At 58.0% G+C, this 19,083-nt stretch overlaps 1 protein-coding gene across 1 annotated transcript; it reads right to left on the bottom strand.

Moving 5' to 3' along the window:
- Positions 1–9,110: 9,110 nt before the first annotated feature.
- On the bottom strand, positions 9,111–9,809 carry Dnajb8 (DnaJ heat shock protein family (Hsp40) member B8). Its single transcript, XM_026410917.2, has one exon. The coding sequence runs from the start codon at positions 9,807–9,809 to the stop codon at positions 9,111–9,113; it is 699 nt and encodes a 232-aa protein (XP_026266702.1).
- Between the last annotated feature and the right edge of the window lie 9,274 nt (positions 9,810–19,083).

Here is a 19,083-nt window from a genome sequence, read left to right as displayed (position 1 = left end):
GGACCTGGCTGGCTCCATCCCCAGGGCCAGGGCTGACCCCTCCTGTGTCCTCTGCAGGGAGGTGGCCCTGGGCGATGTCCCCTGCCATCGCTGAGTCCTGAGAACGGCTCCTTTTCATTTCTGTGCTGTGGAGTCCCAGGTCGGAGGCCAGGACCCAGTGGCCTTGGGACTCACACTCTTGGGGTCCCTCACCAGAGGGGGCTGCTGATCCTCTGGGCCCCAGGACGGTCCCACCAGAGCCTCAGCTCAAGGCCTCAAGAATGGCTTTGAGACTGGGCGTGGTGGCCCCCCGCCTGTCACCTCAGCAGCTCAGGAGGCTGAGGCAGGAGGCTCGAAAGGTGGAGGCCGGCCTCAGCCACTCAGGGAGACCCTGCCTCTAAATAAAATAGAAAAAGGGCTGGGGACGGCGCTCAGGGGTGAGGTGCCCCTGGGTTCCATCCCTGGTGTCCTCCCCCCAACAAATAAAAGATGGTGGCCGTGAGGGCCCAGCCCTGACCCTGCCCAGCGCAGGTCCCCCTGAGCCCCACGTGGGGTGACCTGGACTGTCGGTCAGGGGCTCTGAGACTTCATGGGGCTGCTGCTGCCCGTCTGTGGCTGCCATAAAATCGTCCCCTCAGTCTTTAGCTGGTCCCTGTGACCCCGAGCCACGTTCCTCCTGCCAGGGGTCACTCAACCCCTGAGCCCCGTCCCCAGCCCTTTCTCTATTTTCTTTAGAGACAGGGTCTCGCTGAGTTACTGAGGGCCTTGCTGAGTGGCTGAGGCTGGCCTCCACCTTGCGATCCTCCTGCCTCAGCCTCCAGAATCTCTGGGATCCCAGGTGGGCACCACCATGCCCGGCTTCTCCAGTGACCCTTCAATGGTGCCAATGAAGTGTCACCTTTGGGTACACTGAGAAAGCACTCACTTGAATCTTGGTTCTAACCCAAGGTTCCCCCATGAAGCTCCGTTGCTATAACAAAGCACCCGAGACCGTTCGACTGTAAAAGACGAAAGGTTTATGGGGGCTCAGAGTTTTGGAGGTTCATCGTCTGTGGACCCCACTGTCCCTGGGCCTGTGGTGGGGAGCCTGTGGGGAAGGGAGCAGCCAGGACAGGAAAGAGACGGGGAGAGACTGGTGCTGTCCCCATTCCCTTCAGGGGCGTGGCCTCAGTGACCCGGAAACCTTACCTTCAGGGGCGTGGCCTCAGTGACCTGAAACCTTACCTTCAGGGGCGTGGCCTCAATGACCGGAAACCTTCCAGGAGGCCCCGCCTCTTAAAGGCACCTACCACTTGTCCACAGAGCCAAGCTGGGGACCAACTCTTGAACTCGGGGACCCTTGGGGGACGACGTTGTAGACTCTGAAACGTTGACCAGAGTCACCTGGAGGCTGGGCCAGGGCTGGAGCCTCTGCTTTCAAGATGGCGCACCCAACAGGGCCCGCGGATGGGAGTTGGTCAGCCTCGTCACCGGGGGGTGGGGGACAGTCTCTGGATCTGTTCAAGGGTTCCCGTGACACAGCCCCAGACCAAGTGACCTGAGCCAACAGAAGGCAGAAGCCACCGTGTCCCTTGTGGCCTGACCTCAGAAGTCACACTCTGCCGTTTCCTGTTGGTGACACACATGGGCCCCGGGGAGTGGGCAGGGGGGCCATCCTGGAGGTGGCTACCTTTACCTTGCCTGCCTCCTTCTCCTCCTTCTCCTCCTTCTCCTCCTTCCTCAGAAAGGGACCTCACAGCCAGGCACAAGTGACACCCACGCCTGTCCTCCCAGCAGCTCGGGAGGCTGAGGCAGGAGGATGGCCAGGTGGAGGCCAGCCTCAACAAATGAGCAGGGCCACAAGCCACTCAGCGCGACGTGGCTCCGTGGTCGAGGGCCCCTGAGTTTAGTCCCCAGTAAAAAAAATACCCAGAAAGTGACCTTACTCCAATGTCACAGAAGAAGAATAGAAGCCACCGGAGACCCTCGTCTTCCTGTGACCAAGTGACCAGGCCTCTCTCTGCCCCTCCCTGGTGTCGCAATGGAGGAGTTACTGGTTGCTTTGACCCGAGGTTAACCTTAGCCCGCGCTTGAACCCGACCCCTCAGTCCTTCCTTCCGAGGGAGGCCGGGCCTCCGTCCCCTCCCTGCCTCCCTCCCATCCATCCCCTCCCTCCCTCCCTCCCCTCCTACACACACACACACACACACACACACACACACACACACACACGTGCAGACTATCCGTGACAGTGTCTCTGTCCCCTTGATCCCTGTTATTTTTCAACTGTGTTTTTTGTGGTGCAGAGAGTAGAGGTCAGACCTTCTCTTCCTCTTTTATCTTTCCGATATTTTATTTTATTTTATTTTTTTTTATTATTTTTGGGGGGGCACCAGGGATGGAGCCCCGTCCCCAGCCCTATTTTGTATTTTATTTAGGGTCTCACTGAGTTGCTCAGGGCCTTGCTGCTGAGGCTGGCCTCCACCTGGCGATCCTCCTGCCTCAGCCTCCCCAGCCGCTGGGATGACAGGCATGCACCACCGTGCACCTGCCGGACAGACAGATGGTCGTCTTAGTGGAGAAGAGCGGATAAGATGCTCTTGTTTCCATAGCAACCCAGAGGGGGCAGCCCGGTGGGCCGACAAGGTGTGGCAGGGAGAAGGTCGAGTGCACAACACCTTCCACAGGCCCAGGACCATGGATGGGAGGGTTTTTATTTTCATTTAAAAAATTTGTTCTTCTCAGCTCTCCCTGACGGCAGCGTGCATCCTGCCATGTCCCACCTACACGGGGTGTGACATCCCACTCCTGTGGCTGGGCCTGCTGTGGGGTGTCCCTGGTCGTGGGTTCCTCTGTGAACATGGGAAAGGGACGTCCATCCATTCCCCTGTCTCTCCCAGTCCCCTCCCCTCCCTTCCCTCCACTCCCCTGCGTCTCATCCAGTGAAAAGCCATCCCCTCCTTATTCTGAGTCAGTGTCCCCATATCAGAGAGGACACTTAGGCTTTGGTTTTTGGGGACTGGCTGATTTCACTCAGCGTGATCGTCTCCAGCTCCATCCATTGACCAGCAAATGCCATCATTCCATTCTTCTTGATGGCTGAGTAATATTCCACTATGTCTATGGACCACATTTTCTTTATCCGTCCCCTGTTGAAGGCCACCTTGGCTGGTCCCTGGCTTGGTGACTGTGAATCGGGCTTCGATGCACGCTGATGTGGAAAGGTGGCATTTTTACAAGGTGAACTTAGCCTCTAACCTGCAGGGACTCCCACACTGGCTGGAGGCGGGGGACGGGGTGGGGACACTGTGAACCTCAGAGCCTGTGCAGCAGCCTGAAATCCAACCAAGATGCGGACAACTCCGATGTCCCTGAGGTTGGCTGCAAAATCTCATGGGTCACCTCTGGGCCTGCCAGGACCAGGCACAATAGGGATCTGTCCCCCCGGGTCCCCAGACCACTCCAGGGAGGTGAAGAGATGTGGCTGAAGGAGTTGAGGCTGGTGTCCCAAGCATTTCCGAGGCCACCAACAGGGGGGACCACGCCCTGTCACTGTGTCCTGGGCTCTGTGTCCCATCCACCCACAGGCCGGGGCAGCCCAGGAGAGCAGGGAGATTGATTGCCAGAGACTGTTTTTCATCCTTGTTTTATGTCCCAGGCGTTTCCATGAAAGCAGAAGAAGCAGCCACCCACCCCCAATTTCCTGTCTGAACCGCTGCTTGGAGGGATCTCGCCCTCAGGGACATGGCAGCTGGGGCTGGGGAGGCCGAGGCAGGAGGATCGCCAGGTGGAGGCCAGCCTCAGCCAAAGGGAGGCCCCGAGCCACTCAGCGAGACCCTGTCTCTCAATCAAATGCCAAACAGGGCCGGGGACGGGGCTCCGGGGTCCCGACAGGTGGGGGGGAGTCTCTGCCGAAGTCACTTACAATATTGTCACCCCATGTTTTAGACCCGGCTCAGAAAAGGGGACATGGCCTCACACGTTCTCCACCAGCTCATCCATCAAGGGACCCAGGAGGTCCCCGGGGAGGACCTCTGACCGTCATCGACCACCAGGCCTCGGGTCCTCCTGGACCCCCAGGTCCGCTCCATCCGGGCGGCAAAATCAGTGTCCCCCAGACAATGCCGCGGCCCAGTTCGGTGACATGCACAGACGCCACCGTGAGCCAGCCCGCGACCCACAGTGTCGATAAGCCTCATTAATAATTAACTTTTTAATTAAACGTCCATTTAAAACAAGGAGGGAATCAGCCTCTTGCTGTGAATGTCCCTGACCCCCTGGGCTGCCCGGGGGCCTCTGGGGGGAAGAGGGGGGACCCCAAGGACAGAGCACGGTGACAGGGCCTTTTCCTCCCTGTTGGTGGGCCCCTGAGCCCCGTCCCCAGCCGTTTTTCTATTTTATTTAGAGACAGGGTCTCGCTGAGTTGCTCAGGGCCTTGCTAAGTGGCTGAGGCTGGCCTCCACCTTGCGATCCTCCTGCCTCAGCCTCCCCAGCCTCTGAGATGTGCCCTGCCGGACAGACAGACGGTCTTAGTGGAGAAGAGCTGACAAGATGCCCTTGTTTCCATAGCAACCCGGAGTGGGCAGAAGCCTGGCCTCTGGAGGAGAAGGTGGCTTCTCCGTCACCGCCACCCAGAGCCTCATGACCCCAGGGGTTTCCTGACCGGCTGCTCGGGTGACCGCAGGCGTAACCACGGCGCCCGGGGGCTCAAGTGGCTGGTGGTGCCAGGTTCCTGCTTCGGGGTTGACAGTCGAGTGTGGCTGGCGGGCCGGCAGGTGACCTGTCCCTGGACCCAACCCCGCCAAAACCAAGGAATGTCGGAGGCCAGGGACAGGGGGCCAGGCAGCTCCATGGATGCAGAGGGCAGCTTTGGGAGCCGTTCTGGGGTCACCCACCTGTCCTGGGTGGTCCCAAATCCCTCTGAGATAGATGGCTTTTCTTGTCCTCCCAGGGGCTGGGGAGGCCGAGGCAGGAGGATCACAAGGTGGAGGCCAGCCTCAACCACTTAGCCAGGCCCTGAGCAACTCAGCGAGACCCTGTCTCTAAATAAAATGCAAAAAGGGCTGGGGACGGGGCTCAGGGGTCAGCACCCCTGGGTTCAATCCCTGGGACCAAAAATTAAAAAAAAAAAATGTCCTGTGAAGCCAGCCAGGCCCTGGATCTGGGGACGTTTGGCAGAGCAGGGACCTGGCATCTCTTTCTCTGCCGACCCCTGGCACCTTCCCAGGCCTGGGTCAAGGCTTGTTGTGCGGTCGGGTGGGGCAGGCCTTGTCTCCAGGCTCCTGTTGGGGTAGGTAGGGGTCTGGAACTGGGCCCACGGAGCAGGGTCCTCTTAAAGTGCAGATGGTGACGGGTGGAGTATACAGTAGGTGCTCAGCACGGCCCTTGATTCTGGAAAACCGAGATCCACATGGACCTGTTCAAGCTTCAAAAATAGGATGGTCTTTAAGAACCAGCCAGCTAAGCCAGGTGCCTGGGAGGCCAAGGCAGGAGGATCGCAAGGTGGAGGCCAGCCTCAGCCACTGAGCGAGGCCCTGAGCCACTCAGCGAGACCCTGTCTCTCAATAAAATAGAAAAAGGGCTGGGGACGGGGCTCAGGGGTCAAGTGTCCCTGGGTTCCATCCCTGGGACCAAAAACAAACCCAAACAGCAGCCTTCTGTTCAGGTGTGACCGTGTTGAGGCCCAGGAGGCAGATCCGGGAGGCCTGAGCCTCCCACCCAGGGGGCCAGGAGGGGAGTCCAGGGACTGGGCCTGGCCTCTGCCGCTGCTCTGGGACCTCCTTCCCGGGTCTCCTTGCTGGTGACCCCGGGTCCCTGGCTCTCTGGGGGGTGTCACCCGCTCTCTTCCTCCTGGCTCTGGGCCTCCCGGGTCCCCCTGCCTGCTCGGGTCCACTCTGTACAATCGCTTGGACGCTGGTCCCCTGGTCCCCATGGCAACGGGGCAGATGGAGCCCGCGATTAGCCGTGCTCCTCCCGCCTGGGCGCGATCTGTCTTTGAAATTAAATCAGCGGCGATAACATCGACCGGCCAGAGGGGGGAGGGGGAGGGGAGGGGGAGGAGGGAGGGGGAGGGAGGGGAGGAGGGAGGAGGGAGGGGAGGAGGGAGGAGGGAGGGGAGGAGGGAGGAGGGAGAGGAGGCCCCACCCACCCGGCCCAGGGGACAGAGGTAAAGGATGTCTCAACCCCAGGGACTCAGTTTCCCTGTCTGTGAAATGGGAGCAGATGGGTGGCCGCCCTGGGGTCTTGGGGTGCACCTTCTGGGGTGCAGGGGGGGTCCCCCAACCAGGTCCATGCAGAAGAACCTCAAGCCGGGGTGAAGAGATACTCAGTGTCAGAGGTCAAGGGCATCGGGGACCCCGTGGCAGAGGTGACCTGGCCTCCCACGGGGCCCTGGGAGCCAGGATGCACTGTCCCCACCCCACCCATTGAGGGTCCCCCAGGTGCCGAGGGGGGAGGTGGGAAGGGAGCCTGGAATTGGGGCAGGGCTCCCTGGGGATCTGGGGGGAGGGCTGCAGGCAGACGGTGCAAAGGTCCTGGGGTAGCAACCTGCCGGGACTGTCTGCTGGACTGTGAGGCTGGGGGACTGGAGGAGACGGAGTGATGGGGCCGGAGGATGGACACAGGGCTTGGGGGACCACTGTGATCATGGTGGCTTTTACAGATCGGAGCGTCTCACGAAACAGGTTTTTCACTGTGGGGTCAAAATAGGGGAATAGAGGGCAAGAGAGGAGGCAGGGAGGCCAGGAGGGAGGCCAGCCAGGAGGGAGGCCAGGGTTAATGTCCAAGGTCTAAGTTAGGACCTAGCCTTGACCTCAGAAACCGCAGGTGGAGGAGCCCCCTGTGTCCCCATCTGGGGCTTCCACCCAGCCCCACCCTCAGGGTGCCCCTGGGTGACCAGGGAGCTCACGCAGGAGCGGGGACTGGGGACTTTGAGAGTGACAGCCTCCCTTCCTGGCACGGACCCTGCGCTCGACACCCAGGCAGGACCAGAAGGGGCTCCAGGGAACGTCCCCTGAGCCTGGCGGAGTCGGGCGAGACCTCCCCCAGCAGGTGAAAAGAGTCGGCCTCCGTGTCTCTGTCTGTGAAATGGGACAAGGGTTCAGGGGTGTTTGAGGACAGGAGGCAGCAGGAGTCCGTCTTCCTCTGTGTGGGACGGAGGCCTGTCTGTGTTCAGCTGTGAGGCCCCAGAAAGAAAGGAGAGGCCGGGCGCGGAGGCCCAGGCCTGTCATCCCAGGGGCTCGGGAGGCTGAGGCAGGAGGATCGCAAGGTGGAGGCCAGCCTCTAACAAGTTAGCCACTCAGCGAGACCCTGTCTCTAAATAAAATAGAAAAAGGGGCTGGGGACGGGGCTCCGGGGTTGAGCACCCCCTGGGTTCCGTCCCTGGAACCAGAAGAAATAAAGGAAGCAGTGGGTGAGGCCCTGTCACTGGGGTCCTGGGGCGCTGAAGGACACGGGGCGCCTCGCAAACACCCGGATGTCTGCTGTCCGCCCAGCGCCAGCCCCGGTGGCCACCCGGGCTGTGGGCGGTAATCGAATTGTCCCCAGCAGCTGTCGGTACTAAATAGACACTCGACGCGGCCGGGCTGCCCCCTGATTAGGGACATTAGCAGGTCGGCGGGGACAGAGGTCAGGTGGTTGATGTGGTGGAGGGGACTTTGATGAAGTTAGTCCTGGAGCCGGACCCGAGTGGAGGTCCCACCTTCTGTGCGTCCGGGGACTCCCTGCCCTCTTCTCCTAACCTGGTTAGGGGGACCTCCAGCTGCTGGCTGTCCCCAGGGGGCCCTCAGAGCCAGGTCCCTGGGAACGGGAGCCGGGCAGGGTCTCCAGACATGGCCGCTGCGGCCAGATCCAGTGCCTCTGCCTCCCTGGCCCCTGGGATGACAGGCGTGGGCCTCCGCAGCCCAAATAGACATCTTTTTAAGAGCAGCCCAGGGGGGCTCTCGGATAATCCGCATCATCCCATGACAGGAAAGTCCTTCCCCATCAAAGGAGTCTGCCCTACGCTACCTGGAGGAAACTCTGGCTCTGCCTGGCTGGGACCTGCTCTTTGTGACCCTTTAGCTCCAAGGACTAAAAACAGGCTTTGCCCTGGGAGATAGGCAAAGGCTCTGAGGTTATCAGAACTTTGCATGTGCAAAGGCCCTGAGGTTACCAGAATTTTGCATGTGCAAAAGCCCTGAGGTTACCAGAATTTTGCGTGTGCAAAGGCCCTGCGGTTACCAGAAATTTGCATGTGCAAAGGCCCTGAGGATAGCAGAATTTGGGTTCAGTGGAGATACAGGAGTGGGGTCAGCATGGTGAGAGCTTGGGGTGGGGGTGGGGTGTCAGGGGAGGCCAGAGAGGTGGGCAGGGCCAGGCCGTCGGCATGTTAAGATGCAGGTGAGGCGAGCGGTGTTTACACTTGGAGCATCGGAAACCACAGAAGGTTTAAAGCAAGTCACGCAACGTGGACCTGGGTGACTGGCATCTGGCGTGGCTGCTTCATAAAGAATCCCGTGGCCTGGAACGGGGAAGCCTGGAGAGAGAGCAACAGGGACCGTGGGGGGAACTGATGGTGCGTGGGACTGCCACTTGAGGTTGGATCAAAAGTGACAGTCACGGTCCTGGGGAACCCAGGTGATGCAGATGAGGGAGATTAAAATCTGCGTGCAGGGCTGAGGGTGTCACTCCGGGATGAGGCGCTGGCTCAGCATGCACAGGGCCCTGGGTGGCATCCCTAGCACCAGAAGCAAAACATCAACCACCTGTCGTCCCAAGGAGGCTGAGGCAGGAGGATCGCCAGGTGGAGGCCGGCCTCTAACAAGTTAGCCACTCAGCGAGACCCTGTCTCTCAATAAAATAGAAAAAGGGGCTGGGGACGGGGCTCAGGGGTGAAGCACCCCAAGTTCCATCCCGCCACCCACATCCAGCTGCAGAATAATGACCCCAGATATTCTCCCCCTGGGACAGTCTGGTCCCATGTCCCTTGGTGGGACCCATCCCACCCCGTCCACCCCAGGTCATCGCCACAGACATGCAGTGCGGGTCCGCTGTCCTTGAAGTCACTTGGCAAATTTATTCATCGTCAGCCTAAGACTGTGGTCCCCTGGGGTGGGGGTGGGGGACAGCAGCCGGTGGCCGGTGGGGGGGGTGGGGTGGCCCGAGTGGCCCCGTTACTTGCTGTCCACCCTCTTGAGCTGTTCCTTGCCGTTGATGGTCACCGACTTGAGCTGCCCGTCCTCCTCCACCTCCACGCGCTCCTGCCCGTTCTCCACGATGCGCTTGGTGGTCACCTTGTGGCCGTTGACCATCTCCGTGGACGACATCACCGACTTGAACCCCGAGCTCCCGGAGCCGGACCCCCCAAAGGAGGTGGAGGAGAAGGTGGTGCGGCTGCCCCCGCTCCGGCCCAGGACATCGAAGTTGGAGAAGGCCTCCATGAAGGCCGGGAACTCGCCAAAGCCCGCCGAGAAGGCCCCTCGCAGGCCATGTCCCCTGCTGCCCCGGTCACTGCTAAAGGGGACATCCCAGAAGTCAAAGGAGAATGGGTCCAGGCCACCAAAGAACTCACGGAAGATGTCCTCGGGGTTGCGGAAGGTGTAGCCCGTGTCGAAGGGACTGTTGTAGGGGGTGCTGGCCCCGCCACCTGCCCTCCAGCTGTCACAGCCCGCCCTGTCATACAGGGAGCGCTTCTTGGAGTCGGACAGGACCTCGTAGGCCTCCGACACCTGCTTGAACTTCTTCTCGGCCTCCTCTTTGTTGTCGGGGTTCTTGTCGGGGTGCCACCGCAGAGCCAGCTTGCGGTAGGCCTTCTTGATGTCCTCGGGGGACGCGCTGGACTGGACCCCCAGCACTTCGTAGTAGTTGGCCATGACGAGGGGGACGGGAGACCCGGGAGCAGGAGGGAGCCGAGGGTCACAGTGGCCCCCGGATGGCTGGGGCCTGGGCGCGAGGGCTGGATGGGCACGTCGGGGCGCGGCGGCTGGGCCTCGGCGGGTCTCTGCGGGGCTCCGGGCTGGACTGTGCCCGGTGGCTTTAGCTTTTCATAGGGGGACAGCTGGGGCCTCCACTGGGAGGGGTGGGGGGGAGGGGAGGGACAGTGCCGCAGTGGGCCTGGTGGGCTGGGCCCCCCTCCAGAGCTGGGACCAGGGGACCCTTTGTGACATCAGCTCCTGGGGTGGGGCCTGGTCCACCCAGCTCTGCCAATGAGGTGGGCCGTCGCGGTGACCCTGGGACATAAAACCCAGTCCCCCTGGGGCTGCTGGCTGAGCCTCTGCTGGCCAAGGAGCAGAGGCCGTATGGGCCTCTGGGATCGGGCCTCGGTTTGGGAGATGAAGGTCAGTGGTAGTGGTCCGTCACGGCTCAACCAACCTGGGTCGTTTGTTTTGGGGGTCCCAGGGATGGAACCCAGGGGTGCTTCACCCCCGAGCCCCGTCCCCAGCCCCTTTTTCTATTTTATTGAGAGACAGGGTCTCGCTGAGTGGTGGAGGCCGGCCTCCACCTTTCGATCCTCTTGCCTCAGCCTCCCAGGCCACTGAGATGACAGGCGTGGGCCACCATACCTGGCCATTTTATTGTCCACCCACCCACCCACCCACTTGGGCTAACCCAAGTCACTTGGCAGCACAAATCGACAAAGAGTCCCAGGGCCAGTAGCTGCCGGTGAAGACCACATTTCTGTGGCAGGACCCTGTTAACGTCCTTCGAACGTGTCCTCCTGGTCAGGCTCGCCCATGGGACCTGGAGAAACACACCGGCTCTCTGGTCTTCCACCAGGACGGACGCAGCTGCAGCAGAGCTGTCGTTGACCATGCTCATGTCACACAGGCCACCCTTGATGATGGAGAAGACGGTCAAAATGGGCAAAGGGATCGTGGTCGCAGCGTCACGTGAAGGTACGGTGTTGGCGGGATCGTAATTGTGTGGCGACGGTGGAGCTGATGATGGGCGAGGGGAAGGTGGCCGTGTCCTGATGGAGGTGACAGTGATAGCTGGATGGTGGAGGAGGTGTTGCTAGGATGGGGAGGTGACAGAAATAACTACTAGAGAAGCTACTGTGTGTGTGTGGTTGGTGGTGGCAATGGAAACGGTCCCGATGAAGATGGTGGCATCTGTGGAAGGTACGCCTCATCGAGCTTCCTCCCAACATGGCCTCCCCATGCCTCATTGAGCTTCCTCCCAACATGGCCTCCCCACACCTTGTTGAGCTTCCTCCCAACATGGCCTCCCCACACCTTGTTGAGCTTCCTCCCAACATGGCCTCCCCATGCCTCATCGAGCTTCCTCCCAACATGGCCTCCCCACACCTCATTGAGCTTCCTCCCAACATGGCCTCCCCACACCTTGTTGAGCTTCCTCCCAACATGGCCTCCCCATGCCTCATCGAGCTTCCTCCCAACATGGCCTCCCCACACCTCATTGAGCTTCCTCACAACATGGCCTCCCCATGCCTCATCGAGCTTCTGGACGATGGTGGAGAGGATGGCTGTGGGAAAGGGGACGTCAGCTGGTGAAGGTGGCAGGTGGTATGGGGAAGGTGGGGCTCCGGGTTTTCAGTTGCTATCTCAAGACCCCTGAAAGGGTCTTCTTGCAGAAGCCTAGAAGATTCTTCCAGAACCCCCCCCTTACCCTGTGATTCCATATAAGTCGCCCGCCCAGGCATGAGATTTTTGAACCTGGACGAAAAAGAGTCAGTTGTGGGCAGCGGGTCCCCAGAGGTCGCCACGATTTCTGTGCCAGTTTCGGTGACTCTTCTGCTCCGGGTGCCCGCTGGGCTGTTGAGGGACTTGTGACCGTGTGCCTGTCATGGCGATGGTGGTCCCGATGCTGGTGGACACGGTGACGGTGGTGATACGGTGGTCGTGACTCAATGGTGATCAGTGGGAAGGAGATGGTGGTGATGACGGTCATATCAATGGTGGTCAGTGTTGGGGAGGAGATGTTGGTGGTGACGGCCATATCAGCCATGGTCGGGACAGCGAGAGTGACAGAGAAGGTGGACATGGCAGGGGGGTGTTCATGGGGATGGTGACATCGGGATTGGTAAAGGTGACAATCAGCACAGCGTTGTGGGTGGTCCCAATGTTAAGAGACAAGGGACCCAGAATAATAGGTGTCCAAGAATCGCATCACCATTCCCCTGACCCGGGCTCCTCTCTCTCCATCCTGGGGGACTCTCTGGGGCTGACTGCCACCGTCTCCCACCAGGGACTCTGTTTCCTGGCTGGTCTCAGGGCACCCTGGCTCCTCATCCTGCTCCAGGCCCCTGGGGAGAAGGATCCATGGCCAGGCAGGCTCAGAGAGGGCAAGGTACACCCAAGGTCACACAGCAGTCCCAGAAAGCCTTCCCCAGAGGGCGGGCCAGACGGATGTAGACCGGCCGAGGTCCCCAATTGGGATTCTCAGCAGCCAGAGGCCCCTCTCTGTCTCGGTCATTAATGGAGTGGCTTCTTAAAAGGATTCTAATCACCCCCGATCCTATCTGCTTATCACATGTGTCCCTAATTAGATGATCCCAGCCATCATGCAGCTAATTCCCTCCAGCCCCGGGCAGCCCTGCCCAGCCCAGCCGTCCCCACCCCACTCCCAGGCCACCCTGCCCCGGGCCAGATGGACGGTTGGGGGACTTCTCTCGTGGCTCTGTAACTGCATTAGCACCAGGATGATCGGTGACACAGGGGACGGATGAGCTAGGGGGTGACAGGTGGGTGACGGAGAGCTGAGGGTGGGTGCATGGGTGGGGGAGCAGACGGACAGACAGACAGAGAGAGGACCTGGCAGTTAAGGGGGTCCGCCTGGCCCGGTCAGACAAGCTGGGTTCCAATCCCAGCTCTGCCAGTCTCTAGCTGTGTGTTCTTGGGGAAGTTACTTAACCTCTCTTATCTCGGTTTCCTGATTTCATCAGGAAAAAGGTGGGCCGTGACTAACTCTGCCGCGTGGCGAGAGGGTTGTGTAAGTGTGCAGTGACAGACGGGGCCGATGGTGGGTGACGAGACAGACCCAATAAGGGGACGGATTGATGACGAGGAACTGGGAGGTGCGGTGGGCGGATGGGTCCTGGGTAGAAGGGATAGAAAGGTGCAGATGGGTACTGAGGTGGGCAGGCGGGCGGTGACTCAATAGTAGGAGAGTTTTCCAGGTGACGTGGGGCACACGCCTATCATCCCGGCAGCTCAGGAGGCTGAGGCAGGAGGATCGCAAGGTGGAGGCCAGCCTCAGCCACTTAGTGAGGCCGTAAGCAACTCAGCGAGACCCTGTCTCTAAATAAGATATGAAAAGGGCTGGGGACGGGGCTCAGGGGTTCATAGGGCCCCTGGGTTCAACCCCCCAAAATATCCAGAGAGTTCATGAATGCCCCTCCCATCCACCCACCCACCAACCCACCTACCAACCCACCCACCCACACCCTCTTGAGCTCCTGCCCATCCCGTGCTGCGTCCCCCTGGGTACGTGTGTACACTCACCTCCACCCGCCTGTCAACCCTGCTGGGTCTTCAAAGTCATGGCCTCTGCTGGGCCCGGGGGGCTGCCTCACCACCCCCCACGCCCTGGCCCCCCAGACCCAGCTCACCTGGATCCCAGCATGCATCTGGGTTTTGCTGGGTCAGGTGAAGAAGGCCCAGAGCCCTTCACTGCAACAGACGATTCTGATCCACAAATCTTCCTTGTGCTGCTTGGGGTGGGGCCTGAAATCACCTGTGTCACCCTGTCCCCTGACCTATGGAACCCATGTGGATGGCCAGGGTAGAGACCAGGGACGTTGCCCAACATCCTACAGGTACCCATGACATCCCCCACTGCCAAAATAAAATTAAATTGATCTGACCCCAAAGGTCAATAGCTGAGGCTGGGAATTTGTTTTATATCCTGAAGTTATTATTCGCGTAGCTTTTCTGATGCGCTGAAGTCATAAACCTACAGGGGACCTGTTGGGTTCTTTATTTCTTATTGAAGCAGGATCCTCAAGTCTGGAAATGGGTTCATGAAGTCTCCGTGGGGGGACAGCGGGTGTATCTATAGTGTGCCATGCCTGGGACAGTGGAGGTCATGGGACATACAGGCCCACGGGCTCAGACGCCAGGCCTAAGTACTCGGATTGTGTCCTGGCATGGGGAACCCTTGGGAAGATTTGAAGCAAGAGAAGGATCCGTGGCATATTCTAGAAAGATCGTTCTGCAGACGTCCCCACCCAATGGCAAAAAAAGATAAAAGTGTCCGTTGGGCAGTACCAAGCGTGGGTGAGCTTGATGAGATCACCATTCCCCTCGGTCCTGCCCAGGACATCAATCTCCCTTTGTCTGGTGTATCCATGCTGTATATGCTACCCTCCCATTCGTTACCAGCTGGCTCTCTTATTAGATCCCCTTCCATAATTTATCATAATACTTATATTCAAATAATCCATGTTTAATTTAATAGGAGCCCCCCCAAAAAAAGCAATAGGGATGCGGGCCATTTTATTACAGTATATTGTTGTTGGATTGTTTTATTTTATGATTGTTGTTAACCTTTTACTGAGCCTGATGTATACACGTAGATTAATCACAGGTATGTGATATGGTTTGAATGTGAGACACCCCGCCCCCAAAGCTCATGAGACGCTAGTGAGAGTATCATCCCAGGGGCTCAGGAGGCTGAGGCAGGAGGATCGCAAGGTGGAGGCCAGCCTCAGCCACTTAGCAAGGCCCTCAGCAACTCAGTGAGACCCTGTCTCTAAATAAAATGTGAGAAAGGGTTGGGGACGGGGCTCAGGGGTTAAGTGCCCCGGGGTACTAAAGAAAAAAGAAGGAAGGAAGGAAGGAAGGGAGGGAGGGAGAGAGGGAGGGAGGGAGGAAGGGCTCATGATTCAAGGTGAATGAGCAGATCATGAAAGTGGTGACCCAATCAGTGGATTAATCCACTGGATTAATATAATCTGAAAGGACTGCTGTTCCAGGTGATAAGCATAGGCAGGTAGGGGGAGGCTGGAGGAAGTAGGTCACTGGAGGGTTGCACCTTGTGGTTTATATTCTGTTCCTCACTGCTCCTTCTCTGCCTCTTTGCCTTGTCGCCACCGTTCCTCCTGCCTCAGCCTCCGAGCTTCTGGGATGAACAGCGTGCCCCGCTGCTCCAGGCATCAATATTCATTTGCATCCTTCAAGTGATTAAATCATATGACAGGACGTTTGGAAAATGGAGAAAAGATGGGGGAAAAAATCATGTATCACATGGACGTCTGCCTTTGTTAACATTCGGTGAAAATTCTTTCCACTTTGATGTCGCAACGACTGGTCGTAATTAACTGGTTAGGTCAGCGGCATTCGCTGTGCTCGCGGGGATTGTCCACCCCGCCCCCCAGAACTTTCCATCTTATCAACCTGAAACTCTGTCTCCATCCCACACCGACTTTCCATTCCCCTCCCCCGCCCTGGCCTCCACACCCACTTTCTTTCCTTCTTTCTTTTTAAACCTGGGATTGGTCAAGGGTGACCACTTCACCCCTGAGCCACATCCCCAGCCTTTTTTTTTTTTTTTTAATTTAGAGATAAGATTTGGATACGTTGCTTCTCGGCTAAATGACCGAGGCTGGCCTCCAACTTGCGATCCTCCAGCCTCAGCCTCCCGAGCCACTGGGAATGACAGGCGTGCGGCACCCACTTTCCCCTCTCTGAATTCGATTGCTGCTGGGGATTTCAGGTGAGGGGAGTCCTGCAGTACTCGACTGTGTTTGCCTTATTTATTTTTTTTCCGAGATCATGTCCTCAAGTTTGGTTCATGTCAGAATTTCCTTCCTTTTTCAGACTGAATGATATTCCATTGTTTGGAGAGGACCACATTTGGTTTTTCATTCATCTGTCGGTGGACACCTGGGTCATTTCCACCGTTTGGCTATTGTGAATGTTGGGGTGGTGGACATAGGGGGGACCCGATATCTGCTTGAGTTCTTGCTTTCATTTCTTATATATATATGTATTTATTTATTTTTATTTCTTGTATATATATATATTTTTTCTCACCATCCCCTTTGGCTGAGTATTTAGATTGTAGGTAACCTCTCCGTTTTAGAAATAGTGGTGACCTGGCCAGGCCACAGGGCCCACGCCTGTCTTCCCAGCAGCTCAGGAGGCTGAGGCAGGAGGATCGCAAGGTGGAGGCCAGCCTCCACCACTGAGCAAGGCCCTGAGCCACTCAGGGAGACCCTGTCTCTCGATAAAATAGAAAAAAAAAGGGGCTGGGGACGGGGCTGAGGGGTGAAGCAGCCCTGGGTTCCATCCCTGGTATCAAGAAAGAAGAAGAGAAAGAAATTGGAGGGTCCTGAAAAAAAATCTCAAGTTCTAGAACTTTTTGCAAAGGCTGCTGGGTAATGGTGCAGCAATTTTAAGTCTTGGAAAGGGGAGCATCTCGGGGCTCCTTTCCAAAGCACCACCCCAGATCAATCTGCCGCCCTGCAAAACAAAAACAAAAAAAAAAATTGTCCCATCTTTTTGTTGAAATTCTCTGTCCCCCTCTCTGCTCTCTAAAAAGGCTGGTCCCAGCCTCTGACATTCCCAGGGACTCTGTGGTCATGGAGTTGGGGGGCGGTGACCCAGCTGGGTAGGTTGCAGGGACCGGTTTCAAGATTAAATCTTTAGGACTGGGACGTGGCTCCATGGGAAGGCACTGGCCTGGCGGGCGGGAGCCCTGGATTCCAGTCCCCACAGACACCAACGGGGACAGGAAGATCAATCTCTCCCGAGGGTCCCGCCTAGGACACAGGTGTATGTGGACCTGTGAGCACCCGCTGTCCCCGACACCCAGGTCGGCCCAGGCACCAGGGGTCTGGTGGAGACAGAGGCAGGGCCTCCAGAGAAAGAGAAGCCCTGTCCTTTGAGGGAAGAGACCCAGAAATCGACCGTCACTGTCACCTCTTTGTATGTGACTCTCCTAACCTGAAACCATTTAATCCACTTTTTTTTTTATACCAGGGGGTGCTGAACCCCTGAGCCCTGTCCCCAGCCCTTTTTCTATTTGATTTAGAGACAGGGTCTCGCTGAGTGGCTCAGGGCCTCGCTCAGTGGCTGAGGCTGGCCTCCACCTTGCGATCCTCCTGCCTCAGCCTCCCAAACTGTGGGATGATCGGCATGCGTGCCACGGAGGGCCTGGCTGATCTGCTCCTTGTTACAAACATGAAGCAAAAAGTTTGAACTATTGTGACAATAGAATCTGGTTGGACATTGGAAAGCATTTCACACACACACACACACACTCACACACACACTCACACTCACAGGTATGTTCTCTCTGTCTCCTATATCTCCTCTAATTTTCTGATTTATCCTGCTGGGCTTGCTTGTCCTCTTTTCAAGTTTGAAATCATCTTACCTTAAAATAAAAATATAAAAATTTTTTAAAAAGCCGGGTGCCGTGGCACACGCCTGTCATCCTAACGGCTCGGGAGGCTGAGGCAGGAGGATCGCAAGGTGGAGGCCGGCCTCAGCCACTGAGTGAGACTCTGAGCCACTCAACGAGACCCTGTCTCTAAATAAAATATAAAAAAAGGGCTGGGGACGGGGCTCCGTGGGTTCAGCACCCCTGGGACCAAAAAAGAAAAAGAAAAATGGAATTTGAATCGAATTGTCGTGTGTCATTTGGGACCCGCCTGCTCTGGGAATCCCCTGCCCCAGGTGAATCTGTCCCTCTGTCTGGGTGGACCACAGGGATTCCTTTGAACAGCCTCCCTCCCCCAGGGCGGTGTGTGTCCCTGTGCCCTGAGGATCCCTTGGAAATCTCTGTCCCTCCCTGTCTTCATAGCAGGTCCCCGGGAGGGCTCAGGAGCAGGACTCAACTTTTGGCTAAGGGAGGTCACCCGGGTTTGGATCCTTCCTCTGAAACTGGGAGAGCCAAAGAGAGGCTTGGAAATGGCCCAGCTGGAGGGAAGGAGGCCAGGGCCAGCCGGCCCCACCTGGGAGCAAACAAATGGTACAAAGACCAGCCCCACCCCGGCCGCCCTGGCGCCAGGCCCCAGGGTCTAGAAAACCAGCCTCAGCCCTACAAAGGAGGCCACTTTGTGGTGCCAGGTCTGGAGCTATGGTGGCCTGGGGGCACCAACCTGCTCATCTACTTATTTCCTGTTTGAGGGAACCCACCACAGTGCCTGGCACGGTGCTCTCCCCAAAAATATGGGGTGACCGGAGCCAGGCGCGGCGCCCGGCAACTGGGGAGGCTGAGGCAGGAGGATGGCAAGGTGGAGGCCAGCCTCAGCCACTGAGTGAGGCCCTGAGCCACTCAGCGAGACCCTGTCTCTCAATCAAATAGAAAATAGGGCTGAGGACGATGGGGCTCTGGGTGTTGCTGAGGTTTTGCTGAGGCCGGCCTCCAACTCGCGATCCTCCTGCCTCAGCCTCCCGAGCCACTGGGATGACAGGTGTGGGCCACCGTGCCCAGCTGATGACGGTGGTTTTGGAGGGATCTGGATCCGGGAGTCGTCATGAGAGAGGGTGAAGGTGGGGAGGTCATGGTCATGCACCAATGAGGAGGCCGTACTTGGTGAACGATCATGGATTGATGCTGATTGGGGACATGAGGATCATGGGTGTGGGTCACCAGGAGCATCCACAGGGAAAGCATGGGGTCCTCAGGTCCTCTGTGACCAAGGGCCTGCAGGACATGGGTGATCAGATTCAGTGATTGTGCCATCATGGCGTCCGCAGGGTCCTAAGTGACCTGTTGCCGTTCAAACTTGGTGACCAGAGCCAAGGGGGGGGGTACAGACTTTGGTCATCAGAGATGTGGGCGACCGGTGATACCAATGACTAGGGACAATCACTAGACTGGTGGCCAGGGAGGTTGATGCTAAAGCCCTTGGGGACCCTGAAGAAGAAGAGGCAGCCATCTCGGATGTTGGACGTCAGAGATATTGGTGATAAGAGACCTTGGTCACCGGAGGCAGGTGACTGGGTTGGATGGGTCATCGGCTTTGGCAGAAAATTTGGTGGTGAGAGGAGTCTATGATCAGGGACATTTGGACATCAGGCTGTATTGTTGGTTAGAGATATTAATGATCAGACACAAGTGACCAAGAACATTGTGTGGTGGCCCACGCCTGTCCTCCCAGCGGCTCGGGAGGCTGAGGCAGGAGGATCGCAAGGTGGAGGCCAGCCTCAGCCACTGAGCGAGGCCCTGAGCCAC

This window comes from Urocitellus parryii, chromosome 16, assembly GCF_045843805.1.
Source record: "Urocitellus parryii isolate mUroPar1 chromosome 16, mUroPar1.hap1, whole genome shotgun sequence".
Lineage (NCBI taxonomy): Eukaryota > Metazoa > Chordata > Mammalia > Rodentia > Sciuridae > Urocitellus > Urocitellus parryii.
The sequence above is the reverse complement of the archived record's forward strand: the minus strand, read 5'-3'. Positions and strand labels throughout refer to the sequence as shown.

Coding starts and splice junctions, on each gene's coding strand:
- Dnajb8 (XM_026410917.2), bottom strand. CDS start 9,809: ATGGCCAACTACTACGAAGTGCTGGGGGTCCAGTCCAGCGCGTCCCCC.